The 25,971-nt window shown below is 45.5% G+C and overlaps 1 protein-coding gene across 1 annotated transcript in view; it reads right to left on the bottom strand.

The window, feature by feature from the left end:
• Nucleotides 1–25,971, bottom strand: part of LOC138350768 (galactoside alpha-(1,2)-fucosyltransferase 1-like) — a 250,140-nt gene that overhangs the window by 69,299 nt on the left and 154,870 nt on the right. The window contains exon 4 of the mRNA XM_069302109.1: nt 1,164–1,639. Within this exon, the coding sequence (XP_069158210.1) occupies nt 1,164–1,639 (476 nt within the window). The remainder of the gene's footprint in view (nt 1–1,163; nt 1,640–25,971) is intronic.

The raw sequence follows: 25,971 nt of genomic DNA, 5'->3' as shown, positions 1-25,971 counted from the left end.
CACGACAGGTCATCACACTGCTACACACGACAGGTCATCACACTGCTACACACGACAGGTCATCACACGCTACACTCAACAGGTCATCACACGACAGGTCATCACACTGCTACACACGACAGGTCATCACACGCTACACACAACAGGTCATCACACAACAGGTCATCACACTGCTACACACAACAGGTCATCACACGCTACACACGACAGGTCATCACACTGCTACACACAACAGGTCATCACACGCTACACACAACAGGTCATCACACGACAGGTCATCACACTGCTACACACGACAGGTCATCACACTGCTACACACAACAGGTCATCACACGCTACACACAACAGGTCATCACACGCTACACACAACAGGTCATCACACGACAGGTCATCACACTGCTACACACGACAGGTCATCACACTGCTACACACAACAGGTCATCACACGCTACACTCAACAGGTCATCACACGACAGGTCATCACACTGCTACACACGACAGGTCATCACACTGCTACACACGACAGGTCATCACACTGCTACACTCAACAGGTCATCACACGCTACACACAACAGGTCATCACACGACAGGTCATCACACTGCTACACACGACAGGTCATCACACTGCTACACACAACAGGTCATCACACGCTACACACAACAGGTCATCACACGCTACACACAACAGGTCATCACACTGCTACACACGACAGGTCATCACACTGCTACACACGACAGGTCATCACACTGCTACACTCAACAGGTCATCACACGCTACACACAACAGGTCATCACACGACAGGTCATCACACGACAGGTCATCACACTGCTACACTCAACAGGTCATCACACGCTACACACAACAGGTCATCACACGACAGGTCATCACACTGCTACACACAACAGGTCATCACACGCTACACACAACAGGTCATCACACAACAGGTCATCACACTGCTACACACGACAGGTCATCACACTGCTACACACGACAGGTCATCACACTGCTACAGTCAACAGGTCATCACACGACAGGTCATCACACTGCTACACACAACAGGTCATCACACTGCTACACACAACAGGTCATCACACAACAGGTCATCACACTGCTACACACAACAGGTCATCACACAGTGAAACAACTCAACGTCTCCCCTCACCTGTTCCTGAAGAAGTTAAACGCCCGTTGATAATACACATCTTTGACAGGACTTTGCTTGTAGTAGTTTTTGACGTGAGCGAGGTAGTCGGTCCTGCGGACGTGGACGGTGACTATGGTGGCGTCCCTCAGGGCCGTGTTCAGTGCTTGTAGAGCGGCAGCCACCTGGACCTTAGCTTTACGCAGAACCCGCTGGTTGAAGGTGAACTCCTGGCGAAAGTGATCTCTCATGGTGATGAGAATGTGAGAAGGACAGGGGAAGTCTTTGACGTAGACAGACTGCTGGAGCGGGTACGGGTAGAGCTGGGTGTCGTCGAGCGCTCTGCTGTCTGCGCTCTTGGCAAACAGCTTCATGTACAACTTTGCGAATGATTCGCTGTGAGTGACGCGAGGATAGCACTCCCCGGTGGCGACGGGTAGACTCAGCTTGGGGAAGATCGCCACCAATGTATCACTCATGCCTTGAGCAATGGCCATCTGGTGGGAAGACACATACACACACGTCAGAGTATTGGATTGGCTGCTGTGTCACACTCACTCAATGTTCACTGTTCCCGTCAGCAGTGATGGGACACACATTTAGACGTATAGAGCAGTGTTCACTGTCCCCGTCCCCACGGATGGGACACACACATTTAGACGTATGGAGCAGTGTTCACTGTCCACGTCCCCACGGATGGGACACACACATTTAGACGTATGGAGCAGTGTTCACTGTCCACGTCCCCACTGATGGGAAACACACATATTCCATATTCGTACGTAATAGGTATTAAACCATATATAAATGAGAGTAAAATCTCTCTGGATCACAATAACTATATATCTTTAGAGATGTTTCTGTTAAATATAATGTATTGAATATAAGAGGCCTATGGCAAGTTCACCTCCAGTAGGTCAATATGGAGGGCCTATAATTTTTATAATTTGATTCGTTTTGTTGAATTAAACCCGACTGTTGAAAGTCATATGTAGCCTTAGGCTATTTCTTCCAATGACCCAACAGCAACTTACTGTCAACAAGTTACTGTCATAAAATGGGGCTCGTGTTCTCTCAAATAAGTGAATTGTGTCAATGAAAACGAACTCCTGGTCTGTGTGTGGGAACCGACCTGTGAGATTTATATTTATTTAATTTATATGAATTTATATTTACGTTAATATATATACTTCGATAGCAATTTGTATAATGATAAGTGGACTGTATTTCTGCAATAATCTCTTAATCTCACAAATCGATCCTCTACACATTAGGGGGGTTTATTAAATTTATATATGCAGCCAATCAAACTACAGTAATAGACTACATACATTGAAGAGGTTCCTTATCTTATAGTACAGCAGGTTAGTCCACCAGGTATAACTAGGGTGTAGACACCAAATTATCCTCTTTGAGGTAGCTTCCATCACCCAGTAACTGGTGCACAAAGTCCTTGCTTCCTCGTCTTGACCTGTCAAAAGGGCGCTAGCTGTAAAGCCAGAATCCTATATATGACAAGTTATATCAGAGAAAACACTATACATGGAACAATAAAGACCTGGCTTAATTACCTTTAGTTTGAGGCGATTTCGCGTTCTAACCGGGTCACCCTATATCCTGACATTAATGGCCATAAATGAATGATAAACGGGTTTCGGATAGACACTTAACTTGAATTTGTAGACAGCGTGTTGATAATGGTACACCTTTGGTTTCCATAACACTACGTCCAAGTAAAATTAACAGGAGCCGAATTTGCTCCCGTGAGCCTCTGGTCTAGTACAAACAATGGCTGCGACTAACACTCCATACTATTGACGCCTGGCCGACATTGTCCAGATATGATAGGAGCCGAATTTGCTCCACACGTCTCGGAGGTGACACAACAATGGCTCCCTCCTTCCTCACCCTGACGCCTGGCTTACATTGTCCAGATTTCAGAAAGTGATAGAAGGGTCACATTTACTCTACTTTAATATTGATAATTAAGTTAATTTATATAAGATGTTTTTATGATGGTAAAGTCCAAAGACTAATGTATTTAAGAATAATTCCCACCATAATAGGTGGTGAATTATAATAGTGTGTGGTGATGATATCCCGTTTTCTTTAGACGGTAATTCCACTACAAGTTACGTTTTCTATGGGTAACTTGTTTATACAATACAGCTATTATCTGTATGATATTATTATTAAATGGTGTCGGATTTTCCGACATAATTCCCCAGGGGCTGCTCACGGGTCGAAGTCCTAATTAGAACAGACGAACACCGATACTCCTCCATCGAATTATTACATTAATTTGATGTTAGTAGTTAGTAATCACACATTTGTGTGTCTGTTCGTACAGGACGGATGTCCCGTACTAGAGTTGCAGGGGTTAGAAGTCTAATGCGATTTCATTTCCCTGTTAACTCTTGAAAGGCTAATATTCAAGCCTTATTACATATTATTTAACCCAGAAGACTGGATGTGATCAAGTACTACAGTCAAGTATGACTCAGGGACTGCAGTGAGATCAGTGACATTAGATATAACTTGAAGTTTCTTCAGGTAACTGGTCACTGATATATAAACACTGAGGCCCATGGAATACATCTTGATTAAATAATAAATGTATCAAATCAGTCATCAGATTTATTAGGGTTTAATTTAGTTAATTGATTCAGAAGATTGAATAGCTCATCATTAAAGTAAAGTATGGTTCTGAGACTGCAGTGGGTTCAGTGACATTGGTCGCAGTGACTTGTAGCTGTTTTAGGCTACTGTTCACTGATTTGCCACTGAGGCCTCATGAACTCATCTTCAGCTTTAAATGATGATACTAACATCAACCTCTGTTACTATAGTCAGCTGTAATCTCCTTAGTATAATGCTACTGGAGAAATATAATCAGCTGACAAATTTAGATTTCTACTGGTAATGTTTATCTGCAGGCATAGGTCTCCTCAGGCTTGATACTGGGCCTGAGAGTAATTTACCTCCTGCAGAGTTTAACATGGTTATGCCCTGATATTTAGTAGGGCTACCGATGAATTGATGGTAGTAGTCTGTCCCCACAAGAAGAGCTATTTGGCATTTGATTTGCTCAAATTTACCTGCAGCTGCTTGATAATAGCTTTCCAGGTCAGCATAATCAACTTGAGATTGTTGTGACAAATCTTCACATTTCTTGATCTGTCTTGTTAAGTGGCCTTTAAGACCTGCAAGGGTTCTTTTCATTCTCCCTGCATTATCCATACTGGCTAGTTGGTGAAGCCTTGTGGGACTTGTACTTGGGCTGCTCATAATACTGAACAAGCTCTAATGGTAGCCTAGGGTAAATTCTGAACTCACTAGGCAATAATCCTACCTCTACTAGAGGTTAGCACTTAAAATTAATACACATTATATATATACAATCATACACACTAATGATTTGAGTGATAAACCAGTGTCACTGGAAGTACCTTTAGGTTAGCTCTTCAATATCACCCTAGGATGGAATAGACACTAATTAATCACTCAAAGGTGTAATGATCATAAGTAAATTATTATATATACAACTCAATTCGAGTTGATAAAAATTACACCCAAAATAGGGTCTGCACCATTCATTAATGGTGTTAGGTTGATCAATATAGTACAACTGACTATGGTAATAATGGGACTAGGATGAACAATAATAGTTCAACTAGTCAGTGTTAATATCCTACCCTGTTGTGGGTTGGCAATTAGTAAATATTATACTGTGATCACTAGTGCAATATATATTAAATAATTCTCTATTTGGAGAAATAATATACACAATTATTGATAATAGCCTCTTAATTAGCCTCTATGAAACTTCTAATATTATCTAGAAGTATTAAATATTATTAGTGACCTCGCGAAATAAACTCCACAAAATTCGTGGATAATCTCTCGCGAAATTTAACACCACGAAATCCGTGAACAATCTCACGAAGACCCCAGCCACTAATTTGGCTGGCTTCTATATTAGCGCTGTCATTTCACAGAATAACACGCCACCAAATGTCTGTGGGTGTGTATGAAACCGCTGATGAGGCAGATCTGAACTGAGCGGGGCTCGTGAACTCGCACGAGTCAACGCCGCCGTCATGACTGCTGGCTTTGTTTAAATAACACTGCACTAGTATATTTAATGAATCCACTGGTTAACTGGTTCATCCGGTACTAAGATGACCAAATGTGGGTTCAAAGGATCAAATAATCCGTCATCCGGTTCGAAGATGACCAAATAATGTGGGAACCGACCTGTGAGATTTATATTTATTTAATTTATATGAATTTATATATTTACGTTAATTTATATACTTCGATAGCAATTTGTATAATGATAAGTGGACTGTATTTCTGCAATAATCTCTTAATCTCACAAATCGATCCTCTACACATTAGGGGGGTTTATTAAATTTATATATGCAGCCAATCAAACTACAGTAATAGACTACATACATTGAAGAGGTACCTTATCTTATAGTACAGCAGGTTAGTCCACCAGGTATAACTAGGGTGTAGACACCAAATTATCCTCTTTGAGGTAGCTTCCATCACCCAGTAACTGGTGCACAAAGTCCTTGCTTCCTCGTCTTGACCTGTCAAAAGGGCGCTAGCTGTAAAGCCAGAATCCTATATATGACAAGTTATATCAGAGAAAACACTATACATGGAACAATAAAGACCTGGCTTAATTACCTTTAGTTTGAGGCGATTTCGCGTTCTAACCGGGTCACCCTATATCCTGACATTAATGGCCATAAATGAATGATAAACGGGTTTCGGATAGACACTTAACTTGAATTTGTAGACAGCGTGTTGATAATGGTACACCTTTGGTTTCCATAACACTACGTCCAAGTAAAATTAACAGGAGCCGAATTTGCTCCCGTGAGCCTCTGGTCTAGTACAAACAATGGCTGCGACTAACACTCCATACTATTGACGCCTGGCCGACATTGTCTAGATATGATAGGAGCCGAATTTGCTCCACACGTCTCGGAGGTGACACAACAATGGCTCCCTCCTTCCTCACCCTGACGCCTGGCTTACATTGTCCAGATTTCAGAAAGTGATAGAAGGGTCACATTTACTCTACTTTAATATTGATAATTAAGTTAATTTATATAAGATGTTTTTATGATGGTAAAGTCCAAAGACTAATGTATTTAAGAATAATTCCCACCATAATAGGTGGTGAATTATAATAGTGTGTGGTGATGATATCCCGTTTTCTTTAGACGGTAATTCCACTACAAGTTACGTTTTCTATGGGTAACTTGTTTATACAATACAGCTATTATCTGTATGATATTATTATTAAATGGTGTCGGATTTTCCGACACTGTGGGTGCCGAGTTGGTGTTGGGTCATTGGAAGAAATAGCCTACAGCTACCAATGACTTTTAACAGTCGGTTAGCCATTTGGTCAGGGTACTGGACTTGTCAGTGTGTTCACTACACCTGTCAGTCTAACGTTTGAACCTTTCACGAGTGGAGTCGCTTTTGGTTCATGCAAGTTATATATATATATATATATATATATATATATATAGAATGTATATATATATATATATATATATATATATATATATATATATATATATATATATATATATATATATATATATATATATATATATATATATATATATATATATATATATATATATATATATATATATATATATATATATATATATATATATATATATATATATATATATACACTAACTTGCTTAAACCACAAGTGAAGTTTAACAAACTTTAGACAACACCCACCAGTGGGCCTCGAACCCAGAAAGCACAACTACCTTCCAGTAGCTGCCATAACTAGTACGCCTTAGTCCACTACACCAAATCAGACCCTTAAAAGAGATAGAGATTTCGAGGTATTTACCTCAAATATCCCCATCTCCCAAGGGCAACAGACTGGTGAGTTTTTTTTTTGGGGGGGGGGAAGTTTGCCGTAGCAAAGCACGTCGTACATATAATAATAATATATGTAGTGAATAAATTCGCCCAAAGAAAGTGTTATATTTACCATATTTTTCTAGGTTTGAAAATATGGTCAAGGCCTTGAAACTTTTTGATATAAATATAATGTTTAGTTACGAAAATACTGTTGGTAAACTATTAGTTAGAAACAGCCCTCGTAGTGATAATTGTGTCATTTATAAAATATCTTGTAAAGATTGTAATAGGTTCTATGTTGGGCAAACTTCTAAAGATTTGAAATGTAGAATTTCGCAACATAAATACTCTGTAAGACATGGCCAATTGTCTAATGCTTTGTTTGTTCATTTGTCAGAAAATTCTCTCCAAATTGATTGGGAGATGGCGTCTTCAATAACGAATTGTAAAAGCACTTTAAAAAGGAACATAATTGAATCTGCTTTAATACAGATTACAAAAGAGTGTAATTTGAACATTAGCAGTGGTTTATATAACTTAGATTCATTTTTGATAGATCAATTAAAGGGCGAGTAGAATCATTGATACACATTTGTCTTACTAATTCATTGTTAATATTTACTATCTTATGCAATTATTATTCATGTGTGGGCCTATTGATGCAGTTCTTATTTTATGAGCCCATAAACCATTAGTGGGTATAAATAGGAGCTGCCTTGTATGGGCCAATGGGCCTTCTGCAGTTCTTATGCCGCTCTTATTTATTTGCACCTAATTCCCATTATTCCCATTAATTTTTCATTGTACCTTAGTTCACTTCACCTCTCGCTCCTGCCTATATATTTGTCCAATACTTGACCTGTAAATCATTCCTTCTGAAGATGTATTATACGAAAGTACATAAGAAAATTCCTGTTTCAATTCTTCCTCTGTCGTCTGACACTGTCACATTTTTCATCGCGTGTTAATTTTCGTGATTTACACACACACACACTCTCTCTCTCTCTCTCTCTCTCTCTCTCTCTCTCTCTCTCTCTCTCTCCTCTCTCTCTCTCTCTCTCTCTCTCTCTCTCTCTCTCTCTCTCTCTCTCTCTCTCTCTCTCTCTCTCTCTCTCTCTCTCTCTCTCTCTCTCTCTCTCTCTCTCTCTCTCTCTCTCTCTCTCTCTCTCTCTCTCTCTCTCTCTCTCTCTCTCTCTCTCTCTCTCTCTCTCTCTCTCTCTCTCTCTCTCTCTCTCTCTCTCTCTCTCTCTCTCTCTCTCTCTCTCTCTCTCTCTCTCTCTCTCTCTCTCTCTCTCTCTCTCTCTCTCTCTCTCTCTCTCTCTCTCTCTCTCTCTCTCTCTCTCTCTCTCTCTCTCTCTCTCTCTCTCTCTCTCTCTCTCTCTCTCTCTCTCTCTCTCTCTCCTCTCTCTCTCTCTCTCTCTCTCTCTCTCTCTCTCTCTCTCTCTCTCTCTCTCTCTCTCTCTCTCTCTCTCTCTCTCTCTCTCTCTCTCTCTCTCTCTCTCTCTCTCTCTCTCTCTCTCTCTCTCTCTCTCTCTCTCTCTCTCTCTCTCTCTCTCTCTCTCTCTCTCTCTCTCTCTCTCTCTCTCTCTCTCTCTCTCTCTCTCTCTCTCTCTCTCTCTCTCTCTCTCTCTCTCTCTCTCTCTCTCTCTCTCTCTCTCTCTCTCTCTCTCTCTCTCTCTCTCTCTCTCTCTCTCTCTCTCTCTCTCTCTCTCTCTCTCTCTCTCTCTCTCTCTCTCTCTCTCTCTCTCTCTCTCTCTCTCTCTCTCTCTCTCTCTCTCTCTCTCTCTCTCTCTCTCTCTCTCTCTCTCTCTCTCTCTCTCTCTCCTCTCTCTCTCTCTCTCTCTCTCTCTCTCTCTCTCTCTCTCTCTCTCTCTCTCTCTCTCTCTCTCTCTCTCTCTCTCTCTCTCTCTCTCTCTCTCTCTCTCTCTCTCTCTCTCTCTCTCTCTCTCTCTCTCTCTCTCTCTCTCTCTCTCTCTCTCTCTCTCTCTCTCTCTCTCTCTCTCTCTCTCTCTCTCTCTCTCTCTCTCTCTCTCTCTCTCTCTCTCTCTCTCTCTCTCTCTCTCTCTCTCTCTCTCTCTCTCTCTCTCTCTCTCTCTCTCTCTCTCTCTCTCTCTCTCTCTCTCTCTCTCTCTCTCTCTCTCTCTCTCTCTCTCTCTCTCTCTCTCTCCTCTCTCTCTCTCTCTCTCTCTCTCTCTCTCTCTCTCTCTCTCTCTCTCTCTCTCTCTCTCTCTCTCTCTCTCTCTCTCTCTCTCTCTCTCTCTCTCTCTCTCTCTCTCTCTCTCTCTCTCTCTCTCTCTCTCTCTCTCTCTCTCTCTCTCTCTCTCTCTCTTCCTCTCTCTCTCTCCCTCTCTCTCTCTCCCTCTCTCTCTCTCTCTCTCTCTCTCTCTCTCTCTCTCTCTCTCTCTCTCTCTCTCTCTCTCTCTCTCTCTCTCTCTCTCTCTCTCTCTCTCTCTCTCTCTCTCTCTCTCTCTCTCTCTCTCTCTCTCTCTCTCTCTCTCTCTCTCTCTCTCTCTCTCTCTCTCTCTCTCTCTCTCTCTCTCTCATAGGGAAAACATGGAAGGCACACGAACTCGGGGTGACAAACGCAGGATGAAAATCGCGGCCGGAACAAATTCAGAGGATGGGGTGGAACAGGAAGACTGGATGAAGGAAGTACTCCAGCAAATGTGGATTGAATTCAGTGAAGGACTGAGGGTAATGAGGGAGACAGTAGCCAACCTGCAGGATGAACTAAGGGCAGCAAAGGAGGAGATAAGATGCCTGAAGGAGACTTCTCCACAATACCAGACACAAACCGTGCCTCAGGGAGATGGGAATGCTACTGTGGAGGGGACCTCCAAACCTCAGCTCTCATTTGCTGAAATGCTTAAAATGAGCCCTGAAGCTAATTCTGCAGTTAAGGAAGTTGCCATGGAAGTGGCCCCCTCTCAGGAAGAAGCAGCTAGATGTACTAACTGACTGATAGAGAGAAAAAGAGCAGCAGTAGTAGTAGCAGGCATTAAAGAGCAAACAGGGACCAAACCATAGGAGCGGAGAGACAAGGACAAAAACATAGTTAAAGAGATCCTTAAAGAGGTAAGGATGGAGGGAACTGAACAAAATGTGGAAAAGGTTTTCAGGCTTGGAAAGTACAACAAGGACAGAGACCTAATGATAAAGGTGGTATTCATGAGCAAAATCACGAAAGAGGAACTGTTAGAAAGGAAGTGCTGTCTAGCAAATGTAGAGAAATTAAAAAAAGTATTCCTGCAGAGGGATATGACAAGGGAAGAGAGAAAGCAGGCAGCAGATGCAAGGAAGGAGCGCAGAGAGAGAGAAAGGAATCAGGTAGTCACAACCTCGATCCCTACAATCCCAGAGGGGAGTGGAGAACCCTCCTCAAACAGTGCACTAGCCACAGGGAGTGCGGCATCACCCCCACATTCTACCCAACAGACACCCTACCTGCCCCAACCCCTGTCAGCTCCCCACTAAGTACCCACCTAATGCTCCTTCCCCCCCACCCCCCTCCTACCACTCCCCCCTTCCCCCAGGACCTCCCTTCTACCCCATCCCCCAAGCCCTTCCTTCTCCCACATGTCCTTCCGTCTTTCCCACCCACAAGCCCTCCGTTCTCCCCCGCCCCCCACTCTCCCCCACCACACCTAAGCCTTCCCCTCTCCACCACTCCCCAAAACCCTTCCCTCTTCCTCACTCACCTCAGCCTTCCCTTTCCCCCCCACGCCCCCCAAGCCCTCTCCCCTTTACTGCCCCCCCAAACCCCCCCTTCTCCCCCATCCCCCCAAACCTCCTCCTCTCACCCCCCTCAACCCTCCCCCTCTCACCCCCCAACCCTCCCTCTCTCACCCACCCCCCCAACCCTCCCCCTCTCACCCACCTCCCCTACCCTCCCCCTCCTCCCCACCCCCCCCCCAAGCCCTTCCTCCTCCACCAGTCTCCCCGTACCAGATCCTCCCAGCTCCTGCTCAGCCCAGACCCCACAGGTCCCTCCCAGAGGAGAAGCAGAAGAGAGTCAGTTTCAGGGTAATGTACTCGAACATAGATGGGATCACAAGCAAGGCAAGTGAACTAAGGGAAAGAGCACAAGAAGTGAACCCAGATGTAATTGGACTCACTGAAACAAAACTCTCTGGAATCATAACGAATGCCGTGTTTCCCCAGGAGTACACAGTAATAAGGAAAGAGAGGGAAGGTAGGGGAGGAGGCGGAGTGGCCCTACTCATGAGAAAGGGATGGAGTTTTAAGGAGATAGCTATCCCGGGCTGTGAGGGTTTCAGAGACTACATAGCAGGCACCATGACAATGGGAGGACCAAGGATAGTAGTAGCAGTAATATACAACCCTCCACCAAATGACAGAAGACCCAGTAAAGAGTACAAAAACAACAACATGGCAGTTAACACTATAATTGAGAGGGCAGCCTCTGCTGCCTGTAGAAATAGATCCCACCTGCTCATCATGGGGGACTTCAATTACGGAAGGATTGATTGGGAGAACAAGGAACCGCATGGAGGCAAGGATACGTGGAGAGCCAAACTACTGGAGGTGGTGACTAGAAACTTCTTAACCCAGCATGTCAGTGAACCCACAAGGATGAGAGGAAATGACGAACCAGCGAGACTCGACCTGGTTTTCACCCTGAACGACTCTGACATAAGAGAAATCGGTTTTGAGGCCCCAGTAGGAATGAGCGACCACAGTGTATTGGTGTTTGAGTACCTGATTGAAGAAGGGTTATTGAACTCGAGGAGGGATACCGAAACCAAAAGGTTAGCATACCGAAAGGGAAACTATGAGGAGATAAGAAAATTCCTAAAAGATATAGCATTGGAAACAGAGCTCAGGGAAAAGATGGCCCAAGATATGATGGACTACATCACGCAAAAGTGCAAGGACGCAGCAAACAAGTTTGTCCCAGCCCAAAAGGAAAACAGTGAAATGAAGATGAGAAACCCATGGTTTAATTAGAGATGTAGGCTAGCTAAGCAGCAAAGTAAAAGGGCATGGAGAAACTATAGGAATAACAGGACACAGGAGAGCAGAGAAAGATACCAGAATGCCAGGAATGAATATGTCAGGATGAGAAGAGAGGCAGAAAGACAATACGAAAACGACATCGCAAGCAAGGCAAAGACTCAGCCTAAATTGTTGCATAGCCACATCAGGAGAAAAACAAGAGTAAAGAAACAGGTTATGAAATTAGGGATAGGGGCAGAAGGATTCACTACAAACGACAAGGAAGTGTGTGAGGAACTGAATAAGAAATTCCAAGAGGTCTTCACCTTAGAGCAAGGAGAAATCCCAGACATAAGAGAGGGAATAACTCACCAGGAACCACTGGCAGAGTTTGAGATTACCAGCGGGGAAGTAAGGAAGTGTTTACTAGAGTTGGATGTGACAAAGGCTATAGGCCCAGATGGAATCTCCCCTTGGATACTAAAGGAAGGAGCAGAAGAACTGTGCCTACCACTCTCCATAGTGTATAACAAATCTCTGACAACAGGGGAACTGCCAGAAATTTGGAAAGCAGCTAACGTAGTCCCAATATACAAGAAAGGGGATAGACAGGAGGCACTGAATTACAGGCCAGTGTCCCTAAACTGCATACCATGCAAGCTGATGGAGAAGATTGTGCGAAGAAAGCTAGAGAAGCACCTGGAGCGAAAGAACTATGTAACACAGCACCAACATGGATTCAGGGATGGCAGGTCCTGCCTCACAGGGTTACTTGAATTCTATGACCAGGCAACAAAAATAAGGCAAGAAAGAAAAGGGTGGGCAGACTGCATATTTTTGGATTGTCAGACAGCCTTTGATACAGTGCCACACAAGAGGCTAGTGAAAAAGCTGGAGATGCAGGTTGGAGTGAAAGGGAAGGTACTCCGGTGGATAGAGGAGTACCTAAGCAACAGGAGACAACGAGTCAGTGTGAGGGGTGAGGTCTCAGATTGGCGAGACGTTACGAGTGGAGTCCCAGAGGGGTCAGTCCTTGGACCTATACTGTTTCTGATATGTGTAAATGATCTCCCAGAGGGTATAGAATCGTTTCTCTCAATGTTTGCCAATGATGCAAAAATTATGAGGAGGATTGAAACTGAGGACGATAGTAGGAGGCTACAAGATGACCTAGACACACTGAGTGAACGGTCCAACAAATGGCTGTTGAAGTTCAACCCGAGTAAATGCAAAGTAATGAAACTAGGCAGTGGAAACAGGAGGCCAGACATAGGATACAGAATAGGAGATGAAGTACTTAATGAAACGGACAGAGAGAAAGATCTAGGAGTTGATATCACACCAAACCTGTCTCCTGAAGCCCACATAAAAAGAATAACGTCTGCGACATATGCGAGGCTGGCTAACTTTAGAACAGCATTTAGGAACCTGTGTAAGGAATCATTCAGAATCTTGTACACCACATATGTAAGACCAATCCTGGAGTATGCAGCCCCAGCATGGAGCCCGTATCTTGTCAAACACAAGACGAAGCTGGAAAAAGTCCAAAGGTATGCCACTAGACTAGTCCCAGAACTAAGAGGCATGAGTTACGAGGAAAGGCTGCGGGAAATGCGCCTTACGACACTGGAAGACAGAAGAGTAAGACATGATCACAACCTACAAAATCGTCAGAGGAATCGACCGGGTAAACAAGGATAAACTATTCAACACTGGTGGGACGCAAACAAGGGGACACAGGTGGAAGCTGAGTACCCACATGAGCCACAGAGATGTTAGAAGGAACTTTTTCAGTGTCAGAGTAGTTAACGGATGGAATGCATTAGGCAGTGATGTGGTGGAGGCTGACTCCATACACAGTTTCAAATGTAGATATGATAGAGCCCAGTAGGCTCAGGAATCTGTACACCAGTTGATTGACAGTTGAGAGGCGTGACCAAAGAGCCAAAGCTCAACCCCCGCAAGCACAAATAGGTGAGTACTGTGACGGTGTTGCCCCCCTTATATTTCTCCCACGCCTGCTGTAAGAGTCATGTCCACTTTACCCGAGCGTTCTCTACGACGCAGGCATCAGTTTGGTATATGTAGGAGAATGTAGTGTTCTCGGAGTGCCGAGAAATTTGTAAAAGAAGAGTATTTTGGGCTGTGGTTTAGGCCCTTTAGGAAGCCAATATGGCGCTGGCTCTTCTGTTTTGCCGCCAAAACTGTGTGACGTCAGTGACACCAGATTGGTCACCGACAGCGACGTGGCACAGGGAGCCAATGAAAACCTCCCGTGGCGAATATGACGTCACGAAGGAAGGGGGGTCTGGGAGCATTGCCGACTTGGCGAGTTCATGATTATATGTGTGGGAACGAGCGACTTCTGCCTGGAACAGCTGTTTGCTTATTGATATAATCTTGTGATGTCTTTGAATGAGTTTTAAGTAAAATACAAAGTACATTGGTGTTTATATCATCCCCTCCATATTTCTTGTGGCTATATAATACCTGACAGCAGATCGTGATAGAAGTAAATACCTGCCTGATATCAGACATATTGAGTGTGCTCTTGCCACTGTTACCACAATTCAACAAAACCACTGACGTGTTACTGGACACCGGAAACACCAGTTGGCGATCTTGTGGTTAGTAGTAGAGCCCATGACGGGGCGGGCACACAATAGTTAAGTGAACAAGTTGTGTTCCCACTCCTTCTCGATCAGAGGCCGGTTGGGATTGACTGGGATACTCTCCTGGCGTACAGTGGCGCCACGAGGATAGAGTGAAGACCCGCAGGGCTACGGTGAGCGACCTTGAGTGTACTGTTACTCGCCTCTTTCCCCTCTCATTGGAGGTGAACCCTGACATTGGCGACCTCGCCAGGATAACGATCAAGATAAAGGTTGCAGTTGTGGTACTTTGCAGTGGTATTAGGTATCAGGTACAGGTTATCACTCATAGCACAAGATGGAGGATGATAAAGTAACAAGGTTCATTGACACTAGAGATGAGCAGGTGCTAGAGGAGTGCACCAAGGCACAGTTACAGTCAATAGCAGACCATTTTGGGATAAAGCTGAGATCTTTCAGAGTGGGAGAGAGAAGACTGGAGATCATGGCACAGCTCAGAGCACGAGACGAAGCTTTGGGGGAGGAACGGCCCGAAAACACCTGCCAGTATGGGAGAACACCTGAGCATTGGTGGGAGCAGCAGAGGATCCAGCGGCAGCAGGCACAGCGTTAAGCTGGAGATAATGAAGCTGCAGCTGGAAGCACAGCTGAAGCGTGAGGAGCGAGAAGCACAGCTGCGCAGGGAAGAACAAGAGCGAGAAGCACAGCTGAGGAGAGAAGAAGCGCAACTGAAGCGTGAAGAACAAGAGCGAGAAGCACAGCTGAGGAGAGAAGAAGCGAAACTGAAGCGTGAAGAACAAGAGCGAGAAGCACAGCTAAGACGAGAGGAGCGCGAGCGAGAAGCTAGGCTGAGACAGCAGGAGATAGAAGCTAACAAGCAGGTGGAGCTGAAGCGAGCTGAGCTAGGGCTAGGTGCACCTGCTTCGCCGCAACAGGAAGACCGCCGAGTGAGGGAGCGAGATCTGCCGGTCTTTATACCAGATGAAGCTGAAGGTTTCTTCGACCACTTCGAGAAGATCGCTACCTTGAAGAAGTGGCCGAGGGCAGAGTGGGCGGAGCTGGTTTAGAGTAGGCTCACCGGTGAAGCTCGTGAAGCCTACAACATGCTCGAACTCCAAGAGTGCACCAACTACGATGCTGTAAAGAGAGCTGTGCTCCATTCTTTCAAGCTCATGCTGGAATGTTACAGGAAGAGATTCAGGGAATGTACCCGTTCGCCAGGAAAATCTTATGCGGAGACGGCGAGGGACATGGAGAGGAAATTCCTTAAGTGGCTGGAGTCTGAAGGAGCGAAGTCGGCTGAGGAGGTCAAGAGGCTTATGGTCATGGAGAAGTTTATGTCCGTGCTCTCTCCTGAGATCAGGGTTAGAGTAAAGGAGGCGGACATAAAGGACCTGAGAGCCGCAGCCGACAGAGCTGACATGCTGGAAGAAGCCCTGCGACCACACCGAGAGGGACGGCACCGACCGCCCATACACTCCAGATATGGTAGAAGACATAGAAGGACGGACGGATGGAGGACAGGAGCGAGTTCTCCTGAGTCCCACCTCTCAAGTGGAGACAGGAGAGGCTCAAAGAGTGCTGTGGAGCCGGTAGAGAAGTCCCAAGCTGAGAGCTCAAGAGTTGTTGCTGAAACGGAGGAGTCGATGAATGGCGCGAGGGGGATCCACAGAAGAAGAAGGATCCGCTGCTACAACTGTGGAATATTCGGACACATCGCGCGGGAATGCAGACACCCTGAGCAGCGGTGGAACGTTGCTTTCGTGAGGGTCGAGGACCAGATGGCCGAGTGAGTGCGGGATGAACCCGTACTGAGTGGGGAGAAAAGAGTTCACCCATTCGTGAGTGAGGGAACTGTAAGGATGGGGCACGCAGACCCCATCCCGGTGAAGATATTAAGAGACACTGGGGCAGATTTTACCCTGGTGAGCGAAACCCTGTTCCCCGAGGGTTACGAGAGTACCAGTGTGGGGGTGGCAAGTGTGACCACTGTGGGAGGCCCAGTGAGGATGCCCCTACACCAGGTGACTCTGAATTCTGATTATGGCTGCCAGACCCTAGTGGTGGGGGTCTGTGCATCAATGCCCAAGATGGAGGCACAAGTCATCTTGGGAAATGAAGCATGTGGGGGATATGTCCTCCCGAATCTCGTGAAGGGCGAGGAGTGCCTATAGAGCACTATAATGAGACGGGAGGAGTGTTAGACGCCTGTGGGGACGAGAACGGAATCGCCACGGCGGCGTTCCCGGTTTGTGCTGTGATGCCGAGGCAGTGCGAAGGACACGGAGGGTGTGGATCTGATAGTGCTGACGAGGAGACGTCCGACAGTCTGGAAATCGATCACCTCTTCATGGGACCCGGAGAACGAGTGGAGGGCGAAGGCAGCCCGGATGGTGAGTTACAGGTGACCCTCACCAGTTCTCTAGGGGTAGACCGCACTCGTCTTGGAGAGTTGCAGCAGATAGAATTCCCCGAATTGATTCGTGAGGCCAATGGAGGACGTGTTGGTCCTGAGAGGGCCACTCATTGTTACATACAGGACGGCATGCTGATGAGAGTGTTCTGCGCAGAGCAGGGAACTGAGTGTGAGGAAGCAGTATGCCCTGCGTTGTTTGCCATGTGTAACGCAGTGGTGGAAACGTTAGGTTTCTCACCTTACCAGCTGGTGTATGGACAAGGGGTGCAAAGTCCTCTGTCCATGCTGAAGGAACAATGGACATCAGGAGTAACCGTGGGAACGGTCAACGGATATGTAAGGAGCGTTTCGCATTGGCGGCAGGAATACTGGTTGGAAATTAAACTCATCCGATGGGGAGACAACGTAGTAGCAGATGCCCTGTCCTGTATGCACTAACCAGACATGACTCTTATTTTAAGGGGAGGGGTATATGACGGTGTTGCCTCCCTTATATTTCTCTCACGCCTGCTGTAAGAGTCATGTCCACTTTACCCGTGCGTTCTCTACGTCGCAGGCATCAGTTTGGTATATGTAGGAGAATGTAGTGTTCTCGGAGTGCCGAGAAATTTGTAAAAGAAGAGTATTTTGGGCTGTGGTTTAGGCCCTTTAGGAAGCCAATATGGCGCTGGCTCTTCTGTTTTGCCGCCAAAACTGTGTGACTTCAGTGACACCAGATTGGTCACCGACAGCGACGTGGCACAGGGAGCCAATGAAAACCTTCTGTGCTGGCTAGGGTTCGAGTCTCCTGGTGGGAAAGTGTTCTAAAGTTGTATACTTGACTCTCGTGTTTAGGAGAGTTGTGCCTTAAGCATAGACACTGTGTCTTCCCATATTAACAGGGACTTGATGAAATAAACGTATAAATGACCCCTCACTTGCTCTAGTGCTCTTGGGAGGTGGTGATCTTTGGTGTATTTAAATACTCCGAAATTACCATCTCTTTTAAGGGTCTGAGCGGGTGGTGGAGCGGAATAAGGCGTACCTGTTATGCCAGTTGCTGGAAGGCTTCTGTGCTGGCTAGGGTTCGAGTCTCCTGGTGGGAAAGTGTTCTAAAGTTGTATATATATATATATATATATATATATATATATATATATATATATATATATATATATATATATATATATATATATATATATATATATATATATATATATATATATATATATATATATATATATAATATATATATTATATATTTATATAAATATAAATATATATATATTATATATATATAAATATATATATATATATATATATATATATATATATATATATATATATATATATATATATATATATATATATATATATATATATATATATATATATATACATATATGTTTATATATATATGTCGTACCTAGTAGCCAGAACACACTTCTCGGCCTACTATTCAAGGCCCGATTTGCCTAATTGGCCGAGTGATTTTCTTTATTTTCAATAAATTGTTTCCATTTAGTATGTTTGAATTATTATTATTATATTATATTAAAACCTTAATTTATTAACGTAGTTGTGTTAGTTTAGGTTAGGGTTAGATAGGTTAGGTTAGGTTAGGTTAGGTTAGGTTGGGTTCGGTCATATATCTACTTTAGTTTTAACTCAAATTTAAATAAATTAACTTATACATAATGAAATGGACAGATTTATAATTTCATAAGAAAAATATTAGAAATTTATATAAATTCAGAAAAACTTGGCTTATTAGGCAAATTGGACCTTGCATAGTAGGCCAAGTACTCAGCCTAATATGCAAGGCCCAATTTGCCTAGTAACCCAAGTTTTCCTGAATATATATATATTTCTTTCTTATGAAATGTTGAAGTTATCCATTTCATTATGTATGAGTTAATTGTTTATAATTTGAGTTAAAACTTACATAGATACATGACCGAACCTAACCAACCCTACCTAACCTAACCTATCTTAACCTAACGTAATCTAAGATAATTAAGTAAATAATTTATGTTCTTAATACAATATAATAATAATATTTAAAATAAACCAATTGGAAAAAATGTTTTGAAAATAAAAAAAATCACTCGGCTGTCACGGGGGGTTCGCTGGGGCTCTGCTAGCAATCGGCTGCTAGGGGCTCAGAAGGCAGAATATTCAGCCCCTCCGACTCCCGGGATTCCCCGGAGTCTCCTTGGTCCCACAGGGGAGGACTAGCAATGCCCACCACCGCAGGTCTTTGCTCCCAACACTAAAAGGGGGGGGGGTGCCACTGATTCACCCTGGGAGCCCTTCAGTCAACCACGGGGAAACTGATGTTAACAGTTCCGGCCTAGACCCGTGGAGAAGTGAAGGAAGACTCAGGCTTACCTTATAACAATAACTTCCCTGAGTCTTGCCTGCCAGACAAAAAGGTTGCAGGAACTCCTTTCCCGCCTGCCTTCCCTATCTTCTTCTTAACAAGGTCGCCAGCTGGGTTAGTATATCTGCACCCCAGCGATGCAGTTCAGTGGGTGTATTCTATACTATTTGTTGCCAGAGCGTTGCTACTCCCTCGATCTGCCACTGGACTGTCAGCCCAGGGTACTCTCCCATAAAAGTCTGGGTGGCTTTACCTATCTCCAGTCACTACGTTGCTTGTTGCCACCATTCTTGCTCTGATACTGGTCGGATGGCTTAGGGTACACTTTTATATATGTCTGTGCTGCTTTACCACTCTCCAGGCGATAAGAACTTCTATAGAGAATGTGACGCTCCCTAGGTGGTACTATGATAACCCTCGTGTATGCTCATAGAGAAATATAATAATGATAAACTTAAACATAATGATAAAATGTGTGAATTTACTGACACAATTTACATGATCACACATTCACTTTTAAGCAATACAGGAAAATGAACATAAGGATAATAAATCTGGAGATCGTCAGCAACTCTTCTTTCACGACCTCCAACCACTCCTTCAACTGGGCAGATTAGACAGGAATCACACACTCACTCACAGAAGGGCCTCTTCGCCACGTCGGCACCTCTTCTTCAACTGTCCTGCCGTCCACGCACACTGTCCTCTCCAACAGTCCTGGACACAAGCTGCCCTGCAGCCTATCCTACAACTAAAGTATTAATGCTATCCTGCAACATACAAATGCAAATATCGTGGCCTATCTAGCCTACTCAAACAAGGGGTAATGGGAGGGAAATTTTATCTACCTTACATTCCTGGCTCGCGACGCCTGTCCCTCGATGGTGTGAGGTTCCCACGCTTCCTGAGTGGATCCTTGACGACCCAGGAACGTTCCACAAGTCCTCAGGTGTCGTGTAGCCTTCGCGTCATCGCCGATCCAATCCCAGAGATTCAGCTATCCCAATCCTGGTTCACCAGTGGGCACTATCCCAATCCTGGTTCACCAGTGCTCCTTGTCCTAGGAATGGTGTCGTCCCTCCAAAACACTCAGTGAATGTGACCCGGTCACAGCTAAGCCTGCCCGCCACACATTTCCAGGCCCTCAGTGCCGAGCGGCGCCGCCCAGCGTCGTCGCCGACCAATTTTCCAAGTTTGGCACTCCTCCGCTCAATGAACTTGGCTTCTTTCTTGCTTCCCAGAAGCGCAGGGTCTCCAATAACGATGCTGGGCTGCGATGGCTAGTTTAATCCACTGAATAAGGCTTGTAGAGCCTCAAATCCTCAAGAGCTGACCGAGGCGCGTCCTCTCAGCACCATAGTCAGGTCAACTTTTTTTTTTTTTTTTGAGATATATACAAGAGTTGTTACATTCTTGTACAGCCACTAGTACGCGTAGCGTTTCGGGCAGGCCCCTGGAATACGATCCCCGTCGCAAAGAATCATTTTTTCATCCAAGTACACATTTTACTGTTGCGTTAAACAGAGACTACAGTTAAGGATTTGCGCCCAGTAAATCCTCCCAGGCCAGGATACGAACCCATGACATAGCACTCGCGGAACGCCAGGCGAGTGTCTTACCACTACACCACGGAGACTGTAGTAGACTCTACTCTAACGTTGGCGCCGCCCGGGGGCACTCAGTGACGTCACGGCGGGCTCTGATTGGTCGCATGTGACCCACGCCACCCAATCCGCACTCAGCTAACGTTTTCTACAAAACGGCGGATCTGCAGGTAGGGGGTACTCTTTCATTTATATCAGGGCACCACTTTCCCTTTTACCTACAAACTTATGATGTAAATTTCTCCCTTATCTGGCGGCCGGTCTGGTCGCCACATATACCAACAGACTCCATGTATCTCAGAGAATCAGTAGGGAGAGCTGATATGACTCTTAAAGCAGGCAAACGAAAGAAATAGGAGAGGGCACCGTAACATACCCCTCCCCTTAAAATAAGAGTCATATCGGTTAGTAAAGCCGGGAGAGGGCATCTGCTACCACATTCTCCCTTCCTTTAATGTGCCTGATTTCTAGCCAGTACTCTTGTAGCAGTAGGGCCCATCTTGTTAGCCTTTGGTTCGAGTTCTTCATCCTGTGCACGAACGTCAAGGGATTATGATAGGTGAACACTCGCACCGGTCTAGTACCTCCACCCACATAGACGTCGAAATGCTTCAGTGCCAGGATCAGGGCTAAGGCTTCCTTTTCCACTGTACTATAAGCCCTCTGGTACTTTTCGAATTTCTTTGAGTAGTATGCCACTGGACGGTGGACTCCGTCCTTCTCTTGAGCTAACATGGCTCCAATCCCCACGTCGCTAGCGTCGACGTACTAGATAAAATCTGACTCAAAGTCAGGCGAAATCAGCACTGGCGCTTTGGTTAATAACTTCTTAGTCTTCTCGAAGGACTCTTGGCATGCTTCCCCTCACTTCCATCTAACGTTCTTAGATAGCAATTCAGTCAAAGGGTGTGCCATTGTCGAGAAGTTCTTGCAAAATCCTCTATAGTATCCAATCATCCCTAGATATCGTAACAATTCTTTTCTCGTCCTGGGATTCGGATATTCTTTGATTGCCATCACTTTCTGGTCTACTGGAGTCACTTCCCCTTGACCCACGACGAAACCTAAGTATTCTAATCGGGGTTTTCCGAATTCGCTCTTGGCCAGATTAACTGTTAGGTTCGCTTCTTCCAACCGTTGGAACAACTCCATCAGTCGATTCATGTGTTGTTTCCAGCTATTGGTGTACACCACTATATCGTCTATATACACGGCGCAGCCTTCCATCCCTCTTAGCACTTCGTTCATCATCCACTGAAAACAACTTCCGCTGTTCTTCATACCAAATGGAAGCACTTTGAAATGGTACAACCCATCTGGAGTAGCAAACGTCTGGAGTAGCAAACGCTGAGATCTTTCTCGCACTCGGAGACAAAGGGATTTGATAATACCCTTTCAACAGTTCGACCTTGGTGACAAACCTTGCATTTCCTACTTGGTCGACGCAATCACTTATTCGGGGAATCGGGTGAGAATCTGACACGGTTATGGCATTCACTTTACGATAGTCGGTGCAAAAACGATATGATCCGTCACTCTTCTTGACCAGCACACAGGGCGAGCTCCACTCACCGTTGCTGGGCGTGAAACCTCTTAATCGCTCCTTGTGATTGAGGTCTATAAGGTGACGACCGTAGTTGGGCTATTCCCCAACTCGCAATAGCCTGTCTAAACCACCTCGACTGGAAAACACTTCCACAGTCGAACTGGATCTCCTTGGGCACACCTACTCAAGCAAAGAACTGCTGAAGGTGTCCCATGACGCATCTTGATGTCACCTTCCGCACTGGGATCGCCTCTGGATATCTTGCCGACGCACACATGATGATCAATAAGTAACTATTTCCCCTTCTTGTTCTAGGTAGTGGTCCCACAACGTCGATTATTAGGTGTTCAAACGCCTGGCCAAACGCAGGAACTAGAACCAAAGGTGCTTTTGGGATAGCAGGGACATTCTTCCCCGCCCTCTAAAAATGTTCCCGAAGTCTCGTCCCGACGTCACCGCGCATACCGTAAATGCCACTCTCGCAGTTTCCGTTTCGTCACTGCTGGCACCCGTCCTGCTGCTCTGTCGATAGGGCTCTATACACTCCTCACTCCTCACCCTTAATCAAATTCGGGAGAACACATCCCCAACAGGAGTCATTCCCTAGGATCACCTGAGCTTCCATCCTGGGCAGTAAAGCACAGACCCCTACCAAGAGAGTCTGACAACCATAGTCTGAATTAAGAGTCACTTTATGAAGGGGCATCCTCTCTTGTTCCCCCAACGTCCTTATCAGGGCCTCCCCTGTACTGGAACTTCTGTAGTCCTCAGGGAAGAGGGATTCACTAACAAGGGTGAAGTCGGATCCAGTGTCCCTCAGCATCCTCGCTGGCACAGGATCAGCTCCTCTTATCTTCACCGTCCCCTCACACACAAAGAGGTGAGTCCTTTGCTCCCTCATCACCGGCATATCACCTGAATTATCGTTGGCTTCTTTGCTTCCTATCCTTGCGAAAGCCACGTTCCCACCGTGCCTGGGGCGACCGCACTCCCTTGCAAGGTGTCCTCGTCCCCCACAGTTGTAACACCGACCGCCTCTCCTGGGCGACCCTCTACCAGTCATCCTGGTAGCACCAACGGTAGAGGTTCCCCGAGTCCTCCTAGGACTCTCCGTCGTCGGTTCCCGGGCAGCAGCACTCGCTCCCGAGCTAGGTCCACTGCTCACAGCTTGGGGCTTCCTCCCCGCGTCCCTTGAGCTCTTGAACCGGATTATTATTTTTTTTTTTATTAACATATTAGGTACATCTGCATTAGTGCAGCTACCCTAGACTATATGAAGTGGAGTACAGTGTCAAAAAAAAGCTAACTAGGTGATGCTAAAAAATCCCCATCACACAGGATGGTTAGTCATACAGAGGCATGGGATACGCGGTCTACACTGGCAGACTCCGGATGCATTTTGAGGATATCAACAACACAAGATTGAATAAGGTAGCAGTGGTAATACAAGTCCCCATCTCGCAGGATGGTTAGTCATACAGAGCCATGTGTTTAATAGCCTGCACTGGCAAATTTTGGGTATACTGTGAGGATATCTTCAAGATTACGAGAGTGAATAAAGTAATTGCAAAGCTCCAGGTACCTCATGCCAACTGGTCTGAAAGATCTAATAACTGGGCATTCAGTGATGTAGTGCGGGAGATCATGCCGTAGTTCCTGCTCAGAGTTTGCAACTGGAGTGCTCAGGATTGGGAGACCTGTCACCTGCAGCCACCTGCCACAGGTAACGGTAACCCAACCTGATCCTTGCAACCACTGTGTCGCACAGTCTAGTGGACGTTTTGTGCTGTCCATAGATGTAGGTTTCAGATCTGAACAAATCATAGCTTTTTATACTAGTACTTTCAGGTCGTTGGGAGTCAGTAAGTTCTTTCCTATCAGATCTGAATGTTTGGACCAATACAGTTTTGACAGCAGAGATGGGGATACCTAGATCTAATTCAACTTCAAACTTGTTACACGCTAATTTGGCTGCAATGTCTGTCTCATTATGATGGGTTATATTTATGTGTGAAGGTATCCATACAAAGGAGATTCGAGACCCTTTACTCTGTGCATCAATTAGGTCATTTATAATTGGGAGTATGAGGTTCTTGCTGTCGATCTTCCAAGAGAAGTTTTCGATTGCTTGAAGAGCAGACTTTGAATCGCAGAATATTATTCCTCCTCCAATATTTTTTAATGTGCTGGTTGCTAAATGTAATGCTGCTAGTTCTGCTTGTGTGGAGGTCAGCCAGTTGTTTAACCTGACACTGACAGTCTTTGTGCAAATATTATTTCTATAACACCTACATGCCGCTGTTACGGCCCTCTCGGGACGCAACGGGGTTCTCACTGATATGATTAGAGTAAGTAGTATCCGACCCCAAACCAGTAGTGGCTTTCAAGGTATGTGATCCGTGACGCAAGAAACTCAAAAGGGGGAAGGGAAAGAAAGTTAAGAACTTAATATAATATAATTCACCGTCACCAAATAAATAAATAAGATATAAAAAGAGTTCACAGGGGGAGGGGTATAAACACTTATTTACAGGGGAAATACACTGTAGTCTTCTGCTGAAGACTCTGGTGCCAAAACTCTCGGTGCTGAGTCCTCGGTGCTTCTTCGTGGCCTCACAACGAATCCTTCTGAGAAGCTGAGCCTACCCTGGCCACAGGTCAGCCAAAACTCAGGTCCACTGGGGGCACCGCCGTGGAGGCCGTCAACCACAAATCCAGCCGGTCTGCTGGCAGGTTCCGGACCCGCAACGCTGGTCAGGCCACTCCACGAACGATATAAGGGGAACGCCCTAGACAGGAGCTTCGTGTGACACCACAAAATCACTCTCCTGTCCTCAATACCCCAGTGGATGATCGTCTCCAACAGTCGGTCCCGGGTAAATCCTTTTACTGCCACTCCACTGGCAGGCTAACACACCACAGTGTTCTTCCGGGGGGACGACTTCACAACTGCTGCAGCAAAGTACAAGGTATGGAGACGGCTGCCTCGGGTAGACTGACTCAACTTCCAACACAGCGGTCCCAGGTCGACTCTGTAAGCAGACACGTCATTAATAACTGGGACACACTAAGGCACCTTACTTACAGGCTCAGACACAAACGCCCACCTATCCACTCCATAGATGGCGCTGGTGTCTGAGCACCACCTCACCAGAGGTCAGCAGCGGCGGTGTGGAGCGCTGAACAGGACTGGAAACTGGCCCTTGTGGCCAATACACTCCGTCCTCACCAGGTGTCGTCGTGCATTTGGAGGGGGGTTTCGGAAGCTGACCCACAGATGGCGTGGTCGTCACTGCTCCAGGCCCGGACGATGGATCCGGGTTCGTAACACCTCCCCACCAAAAAGAATTTGGCTTGGGGTTCTTTAAAAAGAAACACAAACCAAATTAGTACGGCGACACAACTCCAAATGGACTCACA

The sequence above is a fragment of the Procambarus clarkii genome, chromosome 5, assembly GCF_040958095.1.
Source record: "Procambarus clarkii isolate CNS0578487 chromosome 5, FALCON_Pclarkii_2.0, whole genome shotgun sequence".
NCBI classification, from domain to species: domain Eukaryota; kingdom Metazoa; phylum Arthropoda; class Malacostraca; order Decapoda; family Cambaridae; genus Procambarus; species Procambarus clarkii.
This window is presented reverse-complemented; position numbering and strand designations above follow the sequence as displayed.